Source organism: Neocloeon triangulifer, unplaced genomic scaffold (assembly GCF_031216515.1).
Source record: "Neocloeon triangulifer isolate White Clay Creek 2 clone unplaced genomic scaffold, ASM3121651v1 ptg000003l, whole genome shotgun sequence".
Classification (NCBI taxonomy): domain Eukaryota; kingdom Metazoa; phylum Arthropoda; class Insecta; order Ephemeroptera; family Baetidae; genus Neocloeon; species Neocloeon triangulifer.
Window position 1 is genome coordinate 12,334,511 of NW_026775546.1, and position 23,976 is coordinate 12,358,486.

The window sequence follows — 23,976 nt, forward strand, 5'->3', positions numbered from 1 at the left end:
TGTTTTGACAAAAGCGAAGAAAACCTTTTGGAATTAATTATGAAATTTCATCAATATTCCTTTTTTTAATAACAGAATAAAAATAAAACTTTTAATCGAATAATAATAAATAAAAAAAAATGAAATATTTTACTTATTTCCAATTGAAATTGTCATAAATCAGCATTTCTCTGAAGCTTTTGTTTCAATTTTTTATTTTTCAATGTATAACTGTAATAAATTCCGCAATTAACAAAACAAATTGTGTCAAAACAAGTGCCATTCCGAACTGTAGATGTTTGGAATTTGAATCCGTATTTGTCCGTCGGCCCATCCTTGTCTTGCGCAAAAAGCAGAAGTACCGTGCTAATTGCAGCAACGATTACCCACAAATAAATTTTTATATTCTGCACGACTAGCGAATTTGGCGAGCAGGAGAGAAGAAACTAAAGCACGCATAGCAACCGGAGGTTTATAAAAAAATTAACGACCGGCCGCGCAGCCAGATCATTTAATTTTTAACGGTTTTTCCGCGGTCAGCGAGATTCATTTCGGCGGTCAAGGACTGACGCGAAATTCGAGACGCTGCTTTTTGTAATTGCACTTTGGTGCATTATTCGCGCCAGTAAAAAGTTTTATTAGAGAGTTGTGTGGGTGGCTTGTCGAGTGGAAAGAGCTGAATCTTGTGGGTGGAATTTGGGCTTTGTTATTCGTGTGCACCGTGGTGTGGCGCAGCTGAAGGAGATGATGAAAGGAGGGAAGTAAGTGGCGTCTCGGAAATTGCATTCAATTCCAAACAATGGCTGAGTTCAAGCTGAAGGTCAAGAAACTGTGCAAAAATTGTTAAAATATTGCAGAGAATACATACATTTATTGGAATAATAAATTGTAAATTCAAACTCCAATAAATAATGAATATAAACAAAATAAATTTAATAATTTTATAAAATTGAGCAAAAATATTTGACTAATTTAATCTTTTTGATTTCTGTTTGATTCGCAATGTATTTTAAATAAATCAATTAATTTGATATGGAAATAAAACACAAATTAGGAATTATTTCCATAAAAATATAATTTAAAACTATTGATTCAATCTTTAGACTTATATTTATTAATGTCAATTAATATCTTATGAATTAAATTAAAAATTAAATTACTAATCTTCAATTCAGTCTTGATCCGGCATATCAACTTTTGCACCTGTCTCTGTTTGTGCATCGGTGCGTTTTCTTTTCATTCCATTTCTGAATGGATCTACAATTTCCTCAAGCCCGATCCATTCAAGAGCATCTTTGTTTCTCTTTGGCTACCCTATATAGTGAAAGTGAAAATTCGACGCGTGCCGATTAGATTTCCAAGACGGCGGTTTATTTCCATATCGGAATAAATTTACTCGCCGCGCCAACTTCCTCGCCTGCATATCAATTAGAAGCGTATGAAGTATAAAAAAAAAATAGAAACTCGTCTTTCTTTCTGTCAGATAAAGTAACAACTTGTGAATGAAAGAAAGAAAGTGTAATCCGGAGACGCGGACCGTGTTGATAAAAAATAAATAAATGAATTTGCTCTGCTGAGAAAACGTGCTCACGAATTTCCCAGTCTCAAGAGCGGCGGCTGAAACAAAAAGAGTCTGCGGATCTCTCAGAGAAGAATGAGTAATTGTCCCCGCAGAAGAGCAGATGGTGCAACAAGAGCAAATTTCGCCGGAATTTGAAAAAGAGATGAGTGGCGCAATTCGTTTTCTGCACCAGTCTTGCGTGAAATTTGCTCTCTTCTCCCTTGAATCACCTCTTAATGGCTTCAAAACTAATTTTCCAAATCGCTACCACACTTTAATTCTTAGAAATAATGTACAAAAAGAGAATTCTTTTAAGTTGATATTGAAATGAAAAGTTTTTTAAACAATTATAATAATTGCAATTAAATAGTTGAATGAGTCAAACAAATCTTATACCAAAATTTATCAATTTTGATAGTTTTCACAGATCAAATTTTTCATTAAATCTATTCTTGAAAATTAATTCGAAAGAATGCTAATTTGCAATAAATTTCTCCGAGATAAATCTCATTAAAATTTCCCCGCTCTTACTCATATTATGAAGCAAAAGCTGCTTTAAATCAATCTTGTTTAACAATGGAAACGGGCTCGACGGAATTAGACGATTTTTACCACAATGGAGAACAAAATCGAGCGACTGAATTGCAATTTTATCACTGCAAAGCGATCTCTCTTCACATCCATTGTTCCTCGGAATAATTATACACTGCCGGCCGCAGCTCAAATGGACTGAAAAATGGCTCTTTCTTCTCCACCCAGACCGACGCATCCTCTCGTTTTCATTTTTTAATTCAGGATAGAATTTGGAGCCTGGCCGAATAAACAATTTATAATGAAAAGCGGGAGAAAGCGAGAGTGTTGGTGTGTCCGCCGATGGCACTTTTGAACATTTATTCAAATATAAATGGGAGGTGTGTTTACAAATTGCGCTAATGAGTGCTGGAGAAATCGAATTCATGTAGTTGCATTGATTGAAAATTAGCACCATTAAATTACAATCATATAATTGCGGTGAGCTTCAACTCTCACAGAAAATTCTGCTGATGGAAAAATGTTAATAATCGGCCGGATTAGTTGAAATGAACAATTTATTTCTTTTATTTGTTTTTATTAATCTTGAGAATTAAATTTTTGAAAATAAACAAATTTTACTTTGCATAATTTTTGATAAATATTTATTAAAATACCATCAAATCAACTTAAATCACAAAAATTAATCTACCAAAATAAATAAATTGCAGACATTTTACAAGTAAAAAGTGACACATTTCCTGATTGTTTTTACTTTCTTCCGCGAGGAATCTTGTGCCAAAAATGTTGATAAAGAAATCCGCATTTGGCACTATAGCAAGCTGCATAATATAAATTTCAATTGAAATCCTCTTCTTTTTCTTCTTCCTCATTAAATCGTTGGCATTCGCCAAGATGACCTAATCCTCTAATTCGCGACCGCTGCCAGCACTTCTTCTTCTGTATAATGAATTACAAGAATGTAATAAAGCATCGAGAGGTCACTCCAAGGACGACGCAACTACTCTTTTTTTTTTCAAACAATGACAAAACTCATTTGCGATTCCCGACGCAGATGAGAAGCCAAGGGTGACAAAATGCCGCCCATTGTCTCACTTGCAAATTTTTGGCACGCAAATCAAAATTAAAGGAGAGGAAGTGCGACGAGTTCACTTTCTGTTTTAGCGGAAAACTGTTGTTTTTGTGCGGAATTAGAAAAAAAATATGTTGGCCAATCGTGAACTTTTCTCTCAATGAGGGAAGAGAATCGAAAGCATTTCCTGAACTGCCAAATCGATGGACCGCGGTGTGATTTTTCGTGTTTTGCATGCTCACTGGTGCGTCCCTGTGAGAAAAAGGAACTCGTCTCTTTCTAAGATGTCACTTGATTCAATAGAAATTCCTGCAAAAAACGAGGTTTGCTGATTGTGTAATGATAGACTCTCTCCTCTTGGTTGCGTTTTTACTCAAATTTGGACAAAGGATAAAAGATTTATTTTTTTTCTCCAGGTCTCTTTGTTTTCAATGATCAATGTAAAAAAATAAGATTAAATCAATTATTGAATTGTAAAGAACTGTTGAAAATATATTAAAATATATATTTAGTAAATTAAATTTGAATAAAAGCTTATTTTAATTTAAATATGCAGGTAAAGAAATTCAATTATATTGAAACAAAAAGACGATATTTTAATTTAATCTTTATACTTTTCTCATGTTTTTTTTTTATAGAAAATTCTCCATATTTCAAGACAATCATTTTCTCACTATTAATTACATTGATTGATCCTTGAGTGTGACTGACAAGCAATTTTCTCAACTCACATGCGAGAAAACAATCCTCTTTTATTCTTGCACGCGTCCGAGTTCAAACGGCGCGGAAAATCAGAAAAAGTAGTGCACGTGTCCGATTTTTATCGCCGCAGATCACGAAGATTCGCGACAAGTTAATTGCGTTCTTCAAGGGTTTGCGAAACCACGCAGAGCACGAACTTTAAGCCTGGAATTATTTTGTCGTCTTGAAGCTTCTCCGTCGAGGTTGCGCAAACGCGGTGGGAAAAATGCAGTATTAATTTGGGAAATTGAATTAATTACAATTGATGTTTGTTTTTTATTACAGGGAACCGGATGTTAACTTACGTAATTCATTGGAATATTATGTAGAATTTAAAAAAAGGCTCCTCAATATAATTTTTATGTAATGGATGCCCTTCGAAGTATTATTTAAATTTAGTAAAATCAATTTAAATAAATAATTTGCTCGGATTTTAATTAGCTGTGTTTATTTTAATTTGAAAAAAAAATACTTAAAATTACAAGATTAATTTCCATCAATAAATTAACAACCTTGCCTATATTGTATAAAATTATTGCCTGAGAAAAATTAATCAGGTGGGTTTCTCAATTTTAAAAACTTCTTATATTGTTGTTGTGACACAATCTCTCTCTAAACTAATAAGTTTTTTTATTTTTTCTTTCAATATAAATAAATTTTCGCAATCCTGCGTGCTAATTGAATAAGCAATTGAGTGAAACTGCTGCCCAAATCGGGGCCACCTTTGCCTTTCACATCTGGTAATTTTATTTTTTTGGCGAGGGTTGTAAAACTTCTCTTCGCAGAGCGCATTAATCACACGCACGACCGAAAAGTTGCAGCCAAAATGGCAGAGAGCGCAATAAATAAGAGTCTCAATTACAAGGTGATCAGGTGTCCGGCGAAGAAGTAGAAAAACCTGCTGATGCGTACTGCGCGAAAAGCGAACCGACCGCTTTGCAGGTGAAAGAAAAGAAGTATAGTGCGTTCAAAAATATTACCAGAGTGGTCGAAAGTGAAATTGAAACGTTACCAAACTGCGGTTTCAACTTTCGTCAATGACATTTTTAATTCACTTTTATTTGAATATCGTAAAAAATTGTTTCTCAATTAAAGAAAAGCTTAGATAGGAATTTTTTTGAATTATTTTTCAAATTATAATTATAATATTTGGATTCAATAATAAAATGACGAAAAGAAATTTTAATTCAACATTATATTATAAAATAAAGTGAATAAAATTCTTGAAAAGGTTTTTTATATTTATAAAGAATTCATTTTAATACGCGTAAAAATTTTTACTGTGAAAGAGTGCAAAGGCCTCTCATTTAACCTCTTCATAAGTTCATTTTTTTCGTTTAATTACAACCCGTGAATTTTTTTTAGATTTTCGCCACAGATACCTTTCCCAACCGAGACAATTTTCATTCCAGAATTCCTCTCTTTTTTAAAAAAAAGAATCCACCATCCATCTTCCATAAAACCCACCGCAGCATGACCACGGCAGTGGCGATTATAATAATTAAAAAGGCCCGCCGGAGATCCGGAAAGCACGCGAGGAATCCCACGATGGAAATAAAAATAAAAAATCAGCTGCTACACTAATTGAGCAGGGCTGCCTTGCCGCGACCTTGAATCACCGCAGGTCATCTCCGGAAACTCCAATCTTGACGTTGAAAATTATTATTATTGTTTGTATACAAATCAAGTTAAAAGATGTGGCAGGCAACCTGCTCGACGCTTGAACATGAAGTTTGCCTAACTGTCAGCTTACCTTACTTTTCTTATTAAACACCTAAATATTTCATTAAATAAATAATTGTGTAGCAATTAACTATTCATTTCTTCCTGATTTCTAATTTTCAATAAAAAAATTTTAATTTAACATTTTATTATATTTTATATAATAAAAAATTGCATATTTACATGATTTTCATATTTTTTAATTTTACTGAACAGAAATGCAAACAAAATTATTTATAATTTTCAATTAAATTTGTTTTCCTACATAATTTGCAAAAATATTTTTCATGTACAATTTTCTCTTATCTCGCCGGCCGTGGATCCAGTCTGGCAATTAAGAAGCGCCGAGATTTCCTTTTAGGGCCAAAGTGTATTGCGTCTTTATAACCTTGAGTTTTTTACCAAACGTCTGCTTGCACCGCATAAAACATAAATGCCAGCAGCGCAGGACAATGGATGGAAGGAATTCTGGTCGTTGGCAGTAGAGATCGAGAGCTGCTGTCGCTTTTTGTGCCTCACGCACCGAGTTTTACTGCCGGGCCGGGGTTATTTACTACCCTCCATTTACTAGGGCTACTTATTTTTATTGCCGAGACTCGGTTGACAAAAGAAAATACATAGATTTTTATTTTTTATACATTACACGCCAGCTGTGGAAATTCTTGTTGGCCTAAAGAGTCATTCTTTCACATAAATTTAATTCTTATTTCCAATAATTTCCAATCAAGTAAAATTGATAAAACTGGAAGAAAATACGAAATTTAATATATCAATTTTGTTATTTTTTATTTTTGTCTAAAATCATAATGATCAATTTTCTAATTTTCTTAACATTTAACAAATATCAAGTTGATTAAGAAATGCATCATTAATTCCTTCTTCAGATTACTCAGGGTAGACGTATCTCTTCATGACTTGGATCGCGTGGTCGATTAATTCCTCCATCTCTCTTCGGAAACTCGGATCATTTTCAAAGGCGTTCATCGTCGGCGCAGTCTTATCAGCAGTTTGCATCTCGATCAATAACTCTTCGGTAACTTCAGTCATCTCAGGCTGGAACTGCGACGCCAACATCATGGGTCTGATGCCCATGGCAAACACCACCCCGTAGTACCGCGCCTTGTCGAATCCGGCGTAGAAAGTTTCAAAGTCCAGAAGGTCAGGGGTCACGTTGGCCGCGGCGTTGAATGCCTCTACGTACGCCCGGACAAGGTCTTTCTCGTGCTGGGCTCTGAAGGGCTGGCTGGTTCCTGTGTACAAGAAGTTTACTAGATCGGTGTAGGGAGGGGCGTACCTGAGGATCTGGAAGTCGATGAATCGCATATCTAGAGGCTTGTTGGTCTCGTCTAGCCTGTACATGGTGTTGTTGACGTGACAGTCTGCGTGTAGAAGGAGGTTGGGCCCCTGCTTTTCATCGTACTTGAGGAAGGGAATCATGTTGGCGAACAACTGAGGGCTCTGCATGTACTCGATATACTTATCCAAATCAGGCATGTCTGCTTTGGTTTTGCGCATGAGAGGAATGATGGAAGCCTGGATGGAACCGAAAATCATCATTCTGAACTGCTCTCCGGCCATACCTTCCATCAGGGTGTCGAGATCAAAGAATCCTGCAGGCATGACTGCTCTCCAGTCAGTGCCCAGAGAGGCAGCGTGGAGCTTGGCTAGATTCCTGAAGCACATCCTGGCAATGGGATATGTCAGGACTTCACCTTTCGCCATGTCGCTGAAGTTCTTTGCCAGGGTCTCGAAGCCAAGGTCACACAGGTCCTCCATCAAAATTGCGTCCTGGTGACACACCAAGGGCTTGACCACCGGCAACTCAGGACACCTCTCCTTTAAGATGGGAAGAGCCGTGTTGAAGAAGAGGGCTTCTCTCTCCACGATGTTGCCCATGGTGTTCAACATGGCGGCGTGGGCGGCCACGGTCGGTGGTCTTTTGACCATCAGGTTGGCCTCTCGCTCGATGGGGGCGGGTCCGTTGTTATCCTGAACCTTTACCTTGGCCCTGAGCATGAGGGAGGCGAAACCTTGCACCGTCTCCGTGCCTTGCTTTACCTGCCAGTCGAGGAGGCGCGCGTTGGGGCCAAAGATGCCCTTGACCGCGGCTATTAGGTCACCAGGGTGGACCAGATCCTTCTTGTCGTCAGACATCTTTCACTTCTGAGAGATGAGTAACGACGCGACGATTGTATCAAATGTAGGCTCAGAACGTTTTATCTTATCTCGAGTGAGGGAGTCTGATTATACGCTAGTTATGGCCTTGCTGCTGATAATACACATTAAAAACTCTAATAATTATGTTAGTTTTAATTTGACAAACATGAATATATTATCTCAAATAAAGTTCTCCATTGAGAAGAAATGTAGTAAAATTACAATTTTTTATATCTATTATTTTATTCAGTTTTTGACATTTTCTACTTTTTTTAACAACGAAATTTTGATTTTAAAATATCAATTACATAACTTAAGTTTGTCTTTTAACCTAAATCCAGTAATATTTAGAGATCTCTTATGGTCATTCCAGTCATTCAAAAGTTTGACGCTCTTATTCATATTTTTTTATAGTTCTCTGTTCTCAATAATGCGCTCATTTTATTTGGCACGGATATGAAAAAAGTGTCATCACATCTCGCTGAAATTCGCAGTCATCCTGGCTTTCAATTTCTCGTGCAGACGCACGCAAATTGCTTAATAGTTAAATTGCACTCATTATATTTCTCATTCTTGAGGCGGCGCACCGATATGGCTCAAAATGTGATGTCAGCACATTCAGCAGCACGCGCTTCCTGTGCCCTTTTGCAAAGTCAAACCCATCATTTTTTTTTACCTCTTTTTTTGTCAGATTCACCTTTTCATCCAATGATTGCTCAAACAAATGGAGTATGGAAGAATTTTCTCCGAACAAAAGACATAAAGTTTGATGTCACATTGACCTTGAAGGAGGGATAAAAATAAATTTGGAAGGAGCACAACCGACAAGCATAAATAATTCGAGCGCCACCCGAGCGTGAATGGCGTGTAAACAAATAAGCCAATTTATTATGCCTGATTTTATTAAACCGCGGTCGTAAAAAATAAAATATAGTAAATTTCACTGGGCTGTTAAAATATATTAAAATTTATATAGTAGTTTTTTCTATGTAATTAATCAACTGGCTCTCAATAATCGCATTTTGATAATGCGCCAATCAGCCTTGTAGATAATTTGGCGAATTGATATTAATTGAAGTGACAATCGTTTGGTTTTTGTTTGGCAGGAGCGAAGACTCGTTTTGCGAGACTTTGAGCAGCGCCGGCGACGTCGCGATGGCGCCGCCACCCTCGAAACTTCACCCCAACGGCAGCGCCCTGCTGATGCGGCTGGTCACCGAGGACACGCCCCCAGACATGTTGGCAGGGTCCATGGACCTGCGAGTCACCCTTCCCAACGGCACCACCGTCAAAATGAGCGTCGAGAGAAGGTAAAAAAAAATATGATTCATTCTGTTAAAAAGCGACTTGATTAATTAAAAAAAATTGTTGTTTTTCTTTCATCAGCTATTTTATTTTTTCAAAATTAAAATTGCATTTTTGGAATAATTTGTTGTACTTAAATTTGATGAAAATAATCCCGAGACCAAATTTATATCTCACAGAAATTATAAAACAAATGTATAACTTTTAACTTCTAAAGTTGATCTTGTGAGAAATATTTTGGTAAACAATTATTACAGCTCGGCAAACTTCTTAAGAAAATATAATGAAAAATACCTGAAAAAACATATTTAGTCGAGTTAAGAAAATTTAATAACAATAATATGTTACGAATTTTATTAAAATTTTAGTAAAACTTTAGATTTTTACTAGTCAACATTAATTTTGTAAGCGGCATCTTCTTACATAGACTAATTTTATCTCTCTCTTGAGCTGATTGAGACAATCTCTCTCCCATTGCCAAATGATTAAATGAAGTGTCAATATATCTCAAAACAAACGTGTAGCATCATCGACTGTTCCGAAACTAATTCCAATTAAGGCAATATAAAATTAACAAATGATTTCTTTTAGCACCCCGATGATGGACCTGCTGATTCAGATCACAACGGCAAACAAAGTTTCTCCTGGAGACTACATCCTTCAAGTGTTGGGTGACAAAGGAATCCTGCCATACAAACCAAGCACCCCTATAGGTAAAAAGAAAGGAATTAAAAATAAATAATAATTTAATCGAAATTAATTTTATTTTGTTTTAGATTTTAAACATTGTTATTTGTCCAATTGGTTATAAATATTTTAGTAAAATATTATTTACAAATTAATGAGAAAATATTCAATTGTAAAAAAAAGTATTTTGCTCCAGCATACATATAAATAAATATTCTTTCAACTCTGTAATTTTCCATTTTAGTGTTATTTATTTTCTTGTCGTATAAAATTTTATACAAAATCTGTTCATTTTGAAGGTGCTTTGGACACCCTGAGCATTCGAGTGGTGCCTCGTCACTCGACGGCCAACAACAACCCGCACAACAACTCGCTGAACCGAAAGCGGATTCCGCTGATCAACTCGCTGATTGGCCAGCAACAGCCCTTCGAACAGACTTTCCGGCTGCAAGTGCACCTTCCTCGCAACCAGCTTTTTGTGGCCAGGCTCAGCCCCAGGACGTCCCTTGCTGAAATTTTGGTTCACGTCTGCGAGGAGAAAAACCTCGACCCCAACAAGTACGAGCTGCGACATCCAGGTCAGTATTTCGGACCAAAGAAATTAAAAACAGGAATACACAATTAAAAAGTTGCCAAAAAAAACATCAATTTTATCACAGAATAAAATCTTTAATATTTATGCAAGGAAAAAAAGAGAATGATTAAATGATTCAATTCCATTCTATTAACGTTTAAAGTAATGAATTAATAAGAGTTTATAAAGAATAGCCATTTTTTAATGCTGTTACTTTTAATTTTAACAAAAATTGAATGAAAGCTCTGCAATGGATTCCAATTTTGGGAAAGAATTAGAAGATAATTAATTACAATTCAGATATAATTTTTAGAAAAAGAACATTATTTATTGATATTTTGTAATCACCAGTTTCAAATTATGCTTCTATATAGTTTGATTTGATTTTTTTGTTCATTGTAAATTTTTATTTTGGATGCGTAAAAGTCTAGTTTTTCTCTCTTTTTTTTAAATGACCACAATGGTGATAAATGGCAATCACACGCCCGGTTTGGAGAAAGAAATCTCCTCCTTCATTCATTCAGTTTTGGCAAACCACACTTTAACCCAAAAAGAGCAACTGACCCAGAACACCGGCAAGAAAAAATCTCCTCTCCAATCGTTAGTGAGGAAGACACAGATTTGGAGGAGATAAGTATGACCAATTTGAGAGAGGGTCGGATCAAATTTTGGTCGAGTGATTAACGGTGATGGTGTTGGTCGGCTCACGCACAAAAGGACCGCCGCAGTGGTCAACCGAGGAAGGGAAATCGAGAACAAACATTTCACAAAAAAATAAAAATTGTAAAAATTGTGTTGGCCTGATTTTTTCATAATATGAATTTTTATAATTGTTCTGGTTGAAAATTCATTATTTATTTAACATTTTATTTAAAAAAAAAAGAAAATAACATCTTGCTTTCAACAAAAAGCTTTTTGTATTAAGAAAAAGAGTTACTGAAAATTCAAAATTTGAGGCGAAATTTTAATCAATCTAATTTAAGGAATTAGAAAATTCCCATAATAAAGAATTTTTATTTTCAAAAATTCTGTTTTTAAAAGTCATTCACAATTTTTTTTTATACCTTCTTGGAAATTTCAAACTACAAACTAATAGTATATAAAAATCACCAAAACTAATTTATTAAGTATTTATATTTATTAAGAAGAAATAATTGAACTAGAAGTTGTCCTTTTTGTAATTAATTTATTATTTTTATACTATCTATTTTTACTTCTAGAATAACAGAATATTGTTCACTTTTGACTGTTCTTCAATTAAATAGAGTAAATTGAGAATAATTATTTGATGCCTCGCCTCACAATCACTTAAAATCTTGGCATTTTTTTATATAAAGAGAAAAGCTGTTGTTGCGAATTCACTGATAAATCCTATGTGCGGCGGCGCCACAAGCTCTACCATTTACGGCACACCTGAAAGAAAACCTATATCGCTCCTCATTCCCCTTATCGTGCCGCCAACACGCAGCTTTTGCTTGCACAAAGCAGTCGACGATTCGAACCAGCGCCGAGATAACTCGCTCTCTTTCCAGCTGCTCGATTCTCCGCAAATTCGGATCACAAAATTCCCTGTAAGTTTACAAAAACAATAAGACTGATCAAAATTATTTAAATTTGATTACAAAAGTATTGTATTAATTTAAAAAATCAGTAATAATTTTAAAGAGTCACAAAAAGCTGAATGTAGGATATATTTTGGTTTTCATTCATTTTAAAGTTTATCAATTTTTTGATACTTGATTTTTATGCCTCGGAAAAGCACGTTTTTCAATTTTTAACATGTATTTTCTCAAGAAAGGAAAAACAGAATTCTGAAAATTACAGGGCAGACGTAAATTTTCACGGGCTACATTTTTACCTTTACTTGCAAAAAATTCCCAGGAGGCTATCATCGTAAAAATTTGACTTTTATAAAAAACAATTTTCAAATAATGACATTTTCCTTAAGCCTACAACTTTTATGTCAACAGCGAAGTTGTTCAGCGTAAAAATTCGTACTAGGAACAGTTTAAATCATTTTTCTAACTCAAACCATTCCAAAGGTATGGAAATTAAAAAATAAAAAAACCGGGGCATTTTCACGCCCCTAAATTTTGGTGTCAAAAACTGCTAGACTGACTTTGACATATTATGATAAAAAATAAGATTAGGTAATTTTTTTGTTCAATACTCCCTCAATCTCATTCGGGAATGCTGATATTATTTTTATCGATTTTTATGTAAATATTTAGGCTCTTTTTGTAAAAAAAAAAAAATAAATAAAAAAAAATTAATTTTACGTAATATACTTCTGGAAGTTTATTGGAAAGTATGTTGTGAATCAATAGTGCTTAGGTTTGTTTACCATTATAAAAAATAAGTCGCTTGAACAACACGGAAAGGTTGTGCGGCTTCGTCGGGAATCTTCTGGCTTCGAGCGTTTATATTTGCACTAAAATGATTCGAATTTCTTTCTTTCTTTCGTCCTGCAGTGAACACGGACCAGAGTCTGCAACTGTCGCTGTGTCTGGCCGACTACAAGATCACGGAAATCGTGGTGGTGCCGCGTGGCTCGCGACCTTCGACCGAACTCTCCTCGTCGGACATTCCGGCCCTGCAGAGGAGCAACAGCGAACAACGAAACGGATCCTCGGCCACTTCTTCCGGCAGCGGAAGTGGAGGAGTCTTGTCCATCCTCAAACGCAACAAATCTGTGAGTAGTAAAATCTAATTTATGACAAATTAAACAAAAATTATTTTAAAATTTACAAATATTTTCATTAAAATAGTGAAAATTTAAAATACATAATATTTTTTCCTTCACTTTGCATTTGAAATTATTTGAAACACCTGGAAAGCTAATTTTTTTTTTTTTTTTTTTAAATAATTAGCATTTATTTTAATTTAATCCGAACTTTTATTTTAAAAATTTTCATTTTGGAATTATCAAAACTACAACCAATATTTTTTTTTTTAAATCCGAAAATTTTCAGTTAAAAAATTTTTTTATATAAATTTCTGATTTAAATCTAACGAGAACTGCAGACATTGTTATTTTGTATCTCAGACGTTTATCCCCTTATCAATTATTTTCTTTCAATAAATAAGCTTATTTTTATTTGCTCGTCTTTGTTTCGCCACTCGCAATGACTTCACCACCGTTCGATTGGAAAAACAACTTCTCTACTTCTTTTATATTGTGAAACCTTTAACTAAAAATATAACGATGGTACTTTTATATTTCGGTAGCGATTAACCTGCGGCGGCGGCGGCGCGCAATGAATTACAGTTAGCTAGCCCAAAAATGCGCGGCTTTGATACATTAAATTTATACATTGCCGCACCAAATGTGCACCGGATCAGAGGCGGATTATCGCGGCAGAGCGTGCTTGTCTTATCGCGACCAGAATCTGCCACAACAAATGGCTAAAGATAAGAAGAGAGCGACAGACACACATCCATAAAAATTCCTCCGATGGAGTTGAAGCAAAAGACCTTCACATTGCTCTTCTGCGAAAATTTATAGCGATTTTTATCTCTCTTGTAATGACCGTGTCTGCTGAAAAAGAAAGAAAGAAAGTCGAACTACTGGAATTGGGTTGGAGAAGAACCAGAACAGAATTTGATGAAAATACAGATTTAGTTGCAAATATTTAATTTATTTCAACTGATTTTTTTCTATAAATTATACACAAAATCTAAGGTTGTTGATATGAAACGGTTCGAAATTAATATTAATTAAAAGATTTTTTTGTCTAATTCATTTGGAAAATGAAAATTATATTTTGGCCAATAAAGGAACCTTCATACTTGTAAAAAGAAGAATCCTTTTGATGATTAAAAGTTATTTATTGACTCAATGAGTATTTGAAGAGTCTTTTTCACTAACTAAGCAACGTGGAAGGAAAATTCCAGAATGAAAAGTGAATTTTCACTCTTTGATTTTTCTTCCATTATTCATTGAAACAAATTATTATGCAAATAGATATTTCCGATTCTTTTTTTTTTATTAATTTCATTATTAATGTTTCTAAGGGTTTCTTCCCCTTTTCATTTCAGGATGGCAATCGGGAGGGCAGCCTGAGCGGAGACAGTCTCGGAGGGCGCAGCAGCTCGCCGGCCAGGTCGGACGAAAGTCTCAGCCGATCCATTTCGCCACCAGCAGGCAAAATCATGGACAGACAGAACATGGCGCCGCCGCCGCCGGTCAGACACCGCAAGGGACGCGCACCAAAGCCCCCCGCAGCCCCTTCCGTAAGTTCGAGTGAATGAAAAAAAAGAAATAAACACAGAAAATCATTGGATTTTTATTTTTTTGAATTTTCGAGGCACCTTCAAGAAGATTTTTCCATTTTCTCGTTGTTTGCTGACGGGAGGAGAGAAGAATTCCAAGGCCCTTTGTTTATTTGCACGCTTCCCATTATCGCACACCGCCGCAGCAAATGGTGTTGCCACATTTTTCATAATTAATTATACCATGTTGACTTTTCTGTCTCTCCTGTTATTGCGTGTTTCAATGCGTAAACACGGTTTGAAGTTAACAGAAATCCTCACTTTTCTTATTGTGAATTCCACAAACTTCAGTACGCAATTTTAAATTAAATAAATGTTCAGAAATATTAGAAAATTCGTCTTTTATGAACAAACTAAAAATTAAAGAATTGGTTTTTTGATCGATTTGCATATTTTTAAGGATTTTTTACCTTTCCTCCAGGTCTAAATTAGGAAATATTAATATCAATGAATAATCTACACCCCAATTAACGTAGCAGCTGTTTTCCTTTTTATAATTTTTCAACTTTAAATTACACTTTTTCCAGATTTTCTGCTTTGAAATATTATCTTAACAGTTAAAATATTAATTTTTGCGGAGCATTTTTCTGCAGTTCCATCCTCAATGAGAGAAACTTCTTCCAAGTCTTGATATCAAAAACAAATAAATAAAAACATAATTACATCTGAAGAGAGATAGTGTCAGTCAGTTTTGCTAATTAATTGAATAACTAATGGCCGGGCCAGAGATAAAATTGAGAATTCCATTAAACTCTTGCACCTCTCCCGCAGAGCGGCACAATATATGTTAACAATAAACAAATGAAAGTGGAGATTAGAGCGTCGGCGGCGCGCGTGCGATAACAGGGGCCATTTGCGTGTTTCGTCGTTGGCAGGAGAGTGCTGAGTGTGGCGTTTTTTTTTTCTTTGTTGGCAGGTGCCAGCAGTCGAGGTGGAAGAAGCGACCAGCAAGCCTGCCGAACCCAAGAGAACCACTGCTCTGGTTATTTCGCACTCGAGAAATAGTTCTGACAGCAGCGGATACCACGAGGCCTCTGTCCTCAGCGACACCCCCGACAACCTCAATGGCCACTCCACCAGGTCAGTACTTATACGCATTCCGCACTTAATTACTCATTAATTGATAATGTCATTTTGATGAGTCACCCTTTTTTTCTCCAAGGGCTACGTGGACAGTTTTCAAAAGTTGCGAAATTCATTTTTCCGCTAGAAACTAGATTTGGGCGGGTAGAAAAATTTATTAGAACAATTTTTCTGATTAAAGTCAATATTTGAGGTGTTATGGGGGACAATTTCAGAGTTCAAAGGGTCAATTTTGATTAGAAATCATTTTTATAGAGCTAGGTTTTTTTTTAAATTGAAATTTATTCATAGTCTTTTCAAAATTCAAGCGTTGAAATCGCAGCAGCAACTGAAAGTTGACCTAAATATTACCAAATTTATTTGCAGCATGCACAATTTTTGTAATTTGTTGTGCCTCTTGTTTTTCGGCTATCAGTTAGGCTAGGTTTGTAGAAAAGAAAAATAGTTTGTATATAATAATTTAAAAATATAGTGCTATTCTTAAAGTGGTTTTCCAAATCTTGTAAAATAAAAACATATTATTATTCTATTAACACCGCTTTGGAAAAATAAACAATTTTTAGTCTCCATATAGCAGAAGAATCTCAAAATAGATTATTTTCCGATGAAAATAGGTTGTTTTTTTTTATTAAAAATGTGAACAACAACATATTTTTCATCAAATTAGTTATCCTAGAACCTCAATTTGTACAAAAAAAAAATGTATATTTGGGCAGCATTTGTTATGCATTTAACTTCGAAAAAAGTAGATAAAGAATCGTCAGCTATTTTATTTCTCTTCAGAGTTTTTAATAATCTCTAAAGATATTAAATAATGACGAATACCTCATTTTTCTCAATTTATTTTTTTCTTCATTAACTGGAGGTAATTTATTAACTAATGTTGCTAAATCAATTTTGAATTGCAGTCCCTCGGACACAATAAACCGCAAATCAAGTAAAGCCGCCCCCACCACCTCCAGCACCGCCGCCGGTGCAGCCGCCGGCAAGTTGCAGTACTCGCTGTCCATGTCCGACGTGTCCAAGACGGACGCCCCCGGCAGAATGAGCAACGCCACCTCCACCAGCTCGCTGAGCAACAAGAAGAAAAAGGCCCCCGCGCCGCCTCCGGCCGTGCCGCCCCCGAGCGCCCTGCCCAGTAGGTCTAGCAGTAGGAGCAGTAGTGTGCTAGAACCCTCAGGTAAGAAACCTGCCTCCAACTTCCCCTCCACCCCCGACACATTCGTGCCGCCCCCGCTCGAAAAGCAAAGTTCCGACTCCTCAGGGTGGAGTTGGAAGTTCAAGGTGCCGGTCAGGTTGGGGCCCAAACCCTTCAAACGCGAGCTCTCCTCTTTCCGAAAGCAGAACGCGGAGAAAAATGGCAAAGCAGGGGAGGGGGTTGCGTCCGGGCAGGTCCGCAAGTTCCGTCCCAGTGCGGAATTCCTGAAGCGCGAGCAGCAACTTGCTTTGAACTACCAAAAGCAGATGGACGTTTTGAAAACGCAGAGAAGGGAAGAGAGGAAAAAGCAGCAGAGGGAGAATGGGGTGAAGCAGGAGAGGGTGGAAGAGGGTTGTCTGAAACCTTCGCTGACTTGTAGGAAGTCGTCCGAGGAGGAAAGTTACGCTTTGTTTTTAAACCAGCTCAGCAAAATTCTCGAGAGCAAGGCCGAGTTTCTTTAAAAATATCCTGGTTCTTAGATTTGCCAGTGAAAATAAAAATACTACTTTTCAATGAGCCGAAAAGTTAATAAAATATTGATTTTTTTTGTAGTAAAAATACATTTTTTATAAATGGGAAAAAATCTAAATTTACTTCGTTCCTTTTTGCTTATAAATTATAAAAATTAACATATAAAAGTTTTTTTTAAATTAATTAAACAATGTTTATTTCAAATTTTTATTGATATTGTTCATGTTCACTGCTGTCTTTCATCTCACAATAAATTAAGAAGTAAAGTTTTTCTTCTTTATAGATAAACAGACAATATAATAATGAAAAGCAAACCTTGAACTTCCAACTTTGGGCCCAAATTTGCGTTTAATAGCACTAAAATATATTTAATATTAATAAACACCTAAAAATCTCTAATCACTTGCATGAAGAAGCTTGCATTATAAAATTAAAGAATGCTTTTATAAATAACAAATTATATCCTTTTTTAAATCTAAAAAATACTAACAAACTCACACAACTTCCTCTTCCTCTGTGTCTTTTTTCACTTTTTTGTAGTGTGCATGCTTGATAACCCCGTAGTAGAGGCAGAAGCGTCGCCCCTTAACCCACCTGTCCCGCGTGCACGCAGACTGACCCCGGATGCGGCCTCGCCGACCCCACCCCCCATCAGGCCCCGGAAGCCGCGCCTGCCCCGTCCCGATTCGGGGCTCCTGTTTCGGCGACAGGCGTCGTCCAACTCGCTGGTGGGCAGCGTCGGCTCGTCGACGGGCAGTTTCGTCTTCGGCGTCGGCCGCAGCGTCCTCTCCTTCAACGTGAACAGCGAAAACGGCTCGGAGAACACCTACGAGGACATCGACAACGACCTTGACCTGAGTCTCTTCGAAGGCTCCACAGGTGGCAGCACTATCAGAACCACTGACATTCTTCTGGAGGAGGATGAAGAGTACGCCAACTTCCACAACTCCCTGCTGAGCGAGCAGAAGAGAAATTCGCTGACCAAAATTTTGAACGAGGATAATAATAATAATAAGAAAAAACCGAGCAGAAAAAAGGCGCCGGCACCGAAAGCGCCGAAGAACATCGGACACAGGCGCCGACCCAAATTGGGAGAAATCGAATGGGAGACTCAAGCTGAGGAAGATATTAAAGTTGAGGAATTGAAGTCTTTGGACTTTGAGAAGGCGAAACCAGGGAAAAAGGCGAAAATCGTCGAAACCAGTTCGAGGGATTTCATGCTGACCTCGCAGAGATCGACCCTTTCTGTGCAAAGTCTCAGATCAACCCACGACGAGTTCGGATTTCCTTTGGCCAACGATTATGAGGAAGTTGGTCACTCGACTGACGAGCTGGACTTGGACCTAGACTTGTTCGCCATGACTAACCAACCTCACGCTAATAGTGGTGCTCAAGGTTTGCTTCACTAACCTAACTAACTTGATAAAGTTTTCCTTTAATTTTGTGTAATATATAAATTTTGATAATTGGTGGAGGTATTTTAAAAAACTTCTTATTGTTAATTAGAAAGCTTTTTAAACTATTTAACAAATGCAATATTTAAACTAGTTTTATTTCTATAGAGCATTTTAAAGATATAATTTTAATTTCTTTTTTAAACATGAAAATTGTCAGGTTTTTTCTCACAGCATTCAGCATTGAAATAAGCAAGGCGATTTTTCTTTCAAATGTTTTTAAAATTTGTGCTTAGAGTATGGATAAAGTTTAATAACGTCTCAACAATGGTGGTTTAAATTTAAAAAAATAATTGAAAATAATGGCTCCTTTTGTTGTAATAACTTGATTTGATTAAACCCAATGAAGCTTCCCTAAATGTTTAGAAAATTAGCAGTATTATTAATTAATTCTAATTTTTATAAAATTAATTATAATTAAAATATTTTTCTGTTTTAATGTGTTTTTTTATTTATTTAACACCATTTTTCCAATGGTCTATTTGAAAATTATAATTAAATTTTCAGGTGCCATTAATATTTGTTTTATAATAAATTTTCCACTCTTCCTTTTGCAGAGAGCGCAGAAAAACTCCCTGCCAAAGACCTGCCATCCCCCGCAGAACCCGTTACTGTCCGGACTGAAAACGGCCATATGGACAACGGGAGCCATTGCGAGGAGGATCTGGAGGTGCAGGTGCAGAGCATGGACGTTGGCAAGGCGGAGTCGGAATACGCTTCTGATGACGAGGACGACCTTGACAGTGCCTTCCAGAGCGTCACTGACGTCCTGGAGAAGCAGCTGGAGGCGGAAGAGCGACTTTTGAAGCAGCAGAAAATCGTCCAGGTGGAAAATGAGGAAGACCTTTCGAAAACGCCTAGTCCTGCACCCCAAGTCGAGGAGGTTGAGGAAAATATTAAAGAGGAAGACCCGCGGCTGGTGCAGGAAAGGCTGGGCAAGGAAAAACTGCTCAAAGAGTTGGAGGTGAAAAAGGCGTTGCATGAAAAGCAGAGGATGGAAATTGAGCGGCTGCAGAAGGAGCAGCAGGAGCTCGAATTGGCGCTCAAGAAATTCGAAATGGAGGTAAAAATAAAAATTAAGCTTTTTACTGGGGGAAAAACTAATAAATGTACTGCAAAAAAATTAAAACTTTTGATAAACTAAAAACTACAATATTTGTCAATTTAATTAATTAAATATTAAAATTTCAGTCTCAGAATGAGGAGAAAAAGCAGGACTCGATTCCAATCTCACCAGAGCCATCTGATATTCCTGACTGGGAGTACAAATTGCCAGCACCACCGACTGCTTTCCGAGATTCAAAGGAAACCGCCACTCCTTCAAATACACCAGAGGTAGTTTCAATAATTTTACTAAAATTAAAATAATAGAATGGTATAATTTATTTAACACTAATTTTGTACAGCTTTGCAAACTTTGAATAATTTATATATTTTAATAATAATGTTGAATTTACTATGATTTAGGAGGAAAAGAGAAGACTTTCGTTTGATTTGAAGCCAACAGAAGTTGAAAAAGAAACACCAAGAATAGAAATTGTGCCTCCTCTGCCTGACATCATAATCCAGCAGCCGGACATTTTGATAGACCAACAGGAATCAGTGCATGAGGAAGAGGAAGTTAAAAGTAAATCAATTCATTTCAATTTAGGAGTTTTTTTAAATGGTTGAATTTTAGGATTTGTGGAGGAGGAAGATCCTGAGATGAGGCCGAAGCCACCTGCCATCGTGGATGTGACCATCAAACCTGCTGTGGTGAGTGAGTTGCCGAAGAGGAGGAGCGCCTCTCCACCCAGGGTCACCATCATGCCCCTCAGGGCGGCCCACTCGCTCTGCAGCCTTGTCTACGACCACAGGGACAACAAGCAGCAGGACGAGGAGGAGGTGCCGAGGAGGGGGTCTGGCTCGGACAGTGACAGCGACAGGGTGCTCAGTCCGCTGAGGAAGACCACCAGCGTGGACGACGTTTCCAAATCAACTGCTCAAAACGGTGAGTCTCAAAAGTTCCAACACCAAAAAGAATTTGAAAAATTTATAAGATTGAAACAGTGAAATTTCTTTCTCTGGTTTTGGTAACTTTGAAATTATTTTTAGTGGGCCTCAATAGTCTTGTTGTTATTTCACAATTCATTGATCAGATCTGAAATTTAATTGCAATAATTTGAATGCAGTTTAATTTTGAATGAAATTTTTCAATCGTTTTATGAGGCAGAAGGAATTTTTATAATTCCAATTCCTAAACAAATATTGCGCTATTTGTCAAGAATTTACAACTTCCTCTATGTGGGAGTCACACTCACATTTTTCAGCCTTATTTGCAAACGGATTTGCGCACACAGAGATAAGCTGCCGAATCGTCACTTAAAAGTTAGCCAACCAACCGTTCCTTGAAACTTGAAACCTGCAGTTTTTTTAGGTGGAAAAATGTAGCAAAAGTAAACAAATGGTGCGTTGTCATTGAGGTATGACTTAGGTCGGGGCCGATTATTGAAAAGGAATATAGAATGCAGCAAAAAAAGGCGTTATATTATTTCCATCTTTGAGAAATCGTCGAGAAAATAAATAATATATACCTGACAATGAGAGCGAGAGATGAGAAGCTTTAACTGTAAATGTAGTGAGCTTGAATAACGTGCATGCGGAATCGGAATATTTTCCTTTGAAAATAAGGGGAAGTGATAAATTGGAAATTGTCAAAAAAAAAAATTAAATAAATTTTAGAAAAATATACATAATTAAAATATTTCAAAACTATTTTAATAATAAAATTTTTAGATGTATATTTCAAAGATAAATAATTATCTAGATTTTGATCTGTTTGTAGTCTTTCATCTTATGATTTTCTGACTTTTTAAATAATTCTGTAATTTATACATACATAAATGATTTGAAAGAGAAAACATCAATTAATATTTAATTTTAAAATAAAATTATCTATTTTTCCCATTTTTCACTTCCCTATTATTATGCTGTATTACGATGCATGCACGCCGTGTCGGTATGCACAAAGAAATTGTGCACGCACGCACCTTTGGTGACCTTTGGGTTGGTGCAACGGCCAGAGTAGAAAGCCTTGCTGCACCTTTTTCGCAGGTGCTTTTGTACCACCAGCGCAGGAAGGTCGCGTCACGTGACGCGATTTATTTGGTCCTTTGTGCACAACATCAACACAAAACAAACGCCTTTCTTGATCCTTTGCACGTGCCCAGCCTATTTGAACTCAACAGACTTCCGAGAGATCCATCAATTTTGTTTATTTTTCAAAAATCGAGTAAAAAAATTCAAAATATGAAAAAAGTTTTGCATCTGTTTTGAGGAAAGCCATTTTTTCTTGTTCATGTGTTCATGCTAATGAGAGAGTTTTGAGTAAATTTTCCGCGACGTGTCAGGGCAATAAACCGATCAGAGGCCGCAATTAAGATTAGAAAATTGCTCGAGGGCAAAAAGGCAATCGGTCGTTCTCACGGGACGCAGTCTAGATTATTTTAAATTTGCTCGGAATGAGGTCAAATCGGCGAGTTTGTAATTGATATTCCGATACTTCACGAATTTGTGTCAGGAAAAAATACTGGTAATATTTTAGGCCGCATGAATAATTTGCTAAATTTTTCTTTTGAAAAGACCAACTGAGGGCGTTTTAATAATTGTTGTCCGAGTGTAATTTGCGATTAAAAACTGTGCACGCACGCCTCATTAGCGAGACATGGCACAATTTTTTACAAATAAGGATTTATAACAAGCAAGCGGCTTTGCATCTCTCAAGGTTGGCGAATTATTTTTCCAAAGAGAGAAAATGTTAAAGCAACGGAAGAAAAAAAGCACGTCATCAGTTGTCCGTTATCTTTATCTTTTAAAATAAAAAAAACTCTCAAAAACGCAAGCTGGAGGACAGAATTGCGAAATATAAAAAAAATATCAATTGATATTATTTTTCTTTTGTAGAAATTTCTAAGAAAAATTGTCATTAATTGACATTTTGCTTAAACTAATTATAAAATTTGTAATAATTGTTGAATTATTTCTAGTTTTAAAAATATCCTGCAAAAAAATGCCCATTGATTGTATATCAATCTTTCAGTAATTAGTCACAGCGCCAACATTGCACAAAAGCTCACTATTATTTTCTCATATCGCGCAAAATTCTGATAAACAATGGGTGACGCGCGATAATGACTCTGGTTCGAAAAATCCCACTTATCAGTTTGTGTGAAAAATTGCGATTGCGTCACACACACGATTGTGTTCTTTTTTTCGCACACCGCAGATTATGTTATAAACCTTTCGCGGCGATCTGGATGAGAGAGAAATAATATTATTGTTCAATATCGGCGGCGCCGCGAGTAAAAGTCATGTAACGCAACCGCGCGTCAACCTGTTTGCTTTAATTTCGCACACGAGAGCTAATAACTTACAAGCCTCCATTGTGATCTCGCAGCTTTCATTTTTTTTTCTAATTCCGTGATTAAACCTATTAATGGAGTAATAATAATTTCTTTCGGTCTTATATTTAAAAATAAAAAACAATTTTAACTTTAATTTCATACATTTGTATTATTTTCCACTGAAATAAGTAATTAAATGAGTATTGAGTAGTTTTAAGCAAATTGAAGTTTTAAATATACAAAAACTATAATTTGATTCTGTGTTTCAGGAAAGTTAATCGAACTATAGTAAAAACTTGCAGAGGAAATGTTAAAAATCTTGTTTTTTAATAACTTAACAATCAATGTGGAATTTATTTTTATTAAATTGACAAACGCCTCAAGCAAAAGTCGAGTTTGATGGAACAAAAACTCCGAAACCTTTTAGGAAATTTAAATATTATACTTTTTCTATAAAGAACATTGAAGTGGTGGTTTAAATTTCAAAGGTCAATTTTTTAAATTTTTTCTTACTTTTTGCAATTTGATTCTTAATATAATTTAGAGATCAAAGAACATTTTGGAGTTTGTAACATTGATCTTTTTTTCATTTGATTATTTCCATATTTTGGCTTTGAATTTGCACCTTTTTCAATAAATTTCTACTCAATTTTTGAAAAAAATTCCACCTCCGAAGCAAAACACATTTTATAATTTTGTTATAAAATCGCCCTTGAGTATGATCTTTTTGAGCTGGTTGCATAATTCAAAAGCCTGTGCAGTTGTGAGCGAGGTTTTTTTTCTTTTT

General features: G+C 36.1%; 2 protein-coding genes across 5 annotated transcripts in view; one reads left to right on the forward strand and one right to left on the reverse strand.

Annotated features, from left to right (window-relative positions):
• Nucleotides 1-23,976, forward strand: part of LOC132192632 (uncharacterized) — a 58,184-nt gene that overhangs the window by 28,299 nt on the left and 5,909 nt on the right. For 3 of the 4 annotated variants that reach the window (XM_059612677.1, XM_059612678.1, XM_059612679.1), the window contains exons 2-13: nt 8,870-9,073; nt 9,660-9,781; nt 10,055-10,333; nt 12,801-13,021; nt 14,368-14,562; nt 15,518-15,681; nt 16,593-16,864; nt 17,894-18,748; nt 19,365-19,870; nt 19,999-20,142; nt 20,275-20,434; nt 20,486-20,797. In XM_059612677.1, coding sequence (XP_059468660.1) covers nt 8,870-9,073; nt 9,660-9,781; nt 10,055-10,333; nt 12,801-13,021; nt 14,368-14,562; nt 15,518-15,681; nt 16,593-16,864; nt 17,894-18,748; nt 19,365-19,870; nt 19,999-20,142; nt 20,275-20,434; nt 20,486-20,797 — 3,434 coding nt within the window. The remainder of the gene's footprint in view (nt 1-8,869; nt 9,074-9,659; nt 9,782-10,054; nt 10,334-12,800; nt 13,022-14,367; nt 14,563-15,517; nt 15,682-16,592; nt 16,865-17,893; nt 18,749-19,364; nt 19,871-19,998; nt 20,143-20,274; nt 20,435-20,485; nt 20,798-23,976) is intronic. The other variant, XM_059612680.1, reaches the window with a different exon arrangement.
• Nucleotides 6,359-7,783, reverse strand: LOC132192392 (uncharacterized). Its single transcript, XM_059612340.1, has one exon. The coding sequence runs from the start codon at nt 7,758-7,760 to the stop codon at nt 6,492-6,494; it is 1,269 nt and encodes a 422-aa protein (XP_059468323.1). The 5' UTR covers nt 7,761-7,783; the 3' UTR covers nt 6,359-6,491.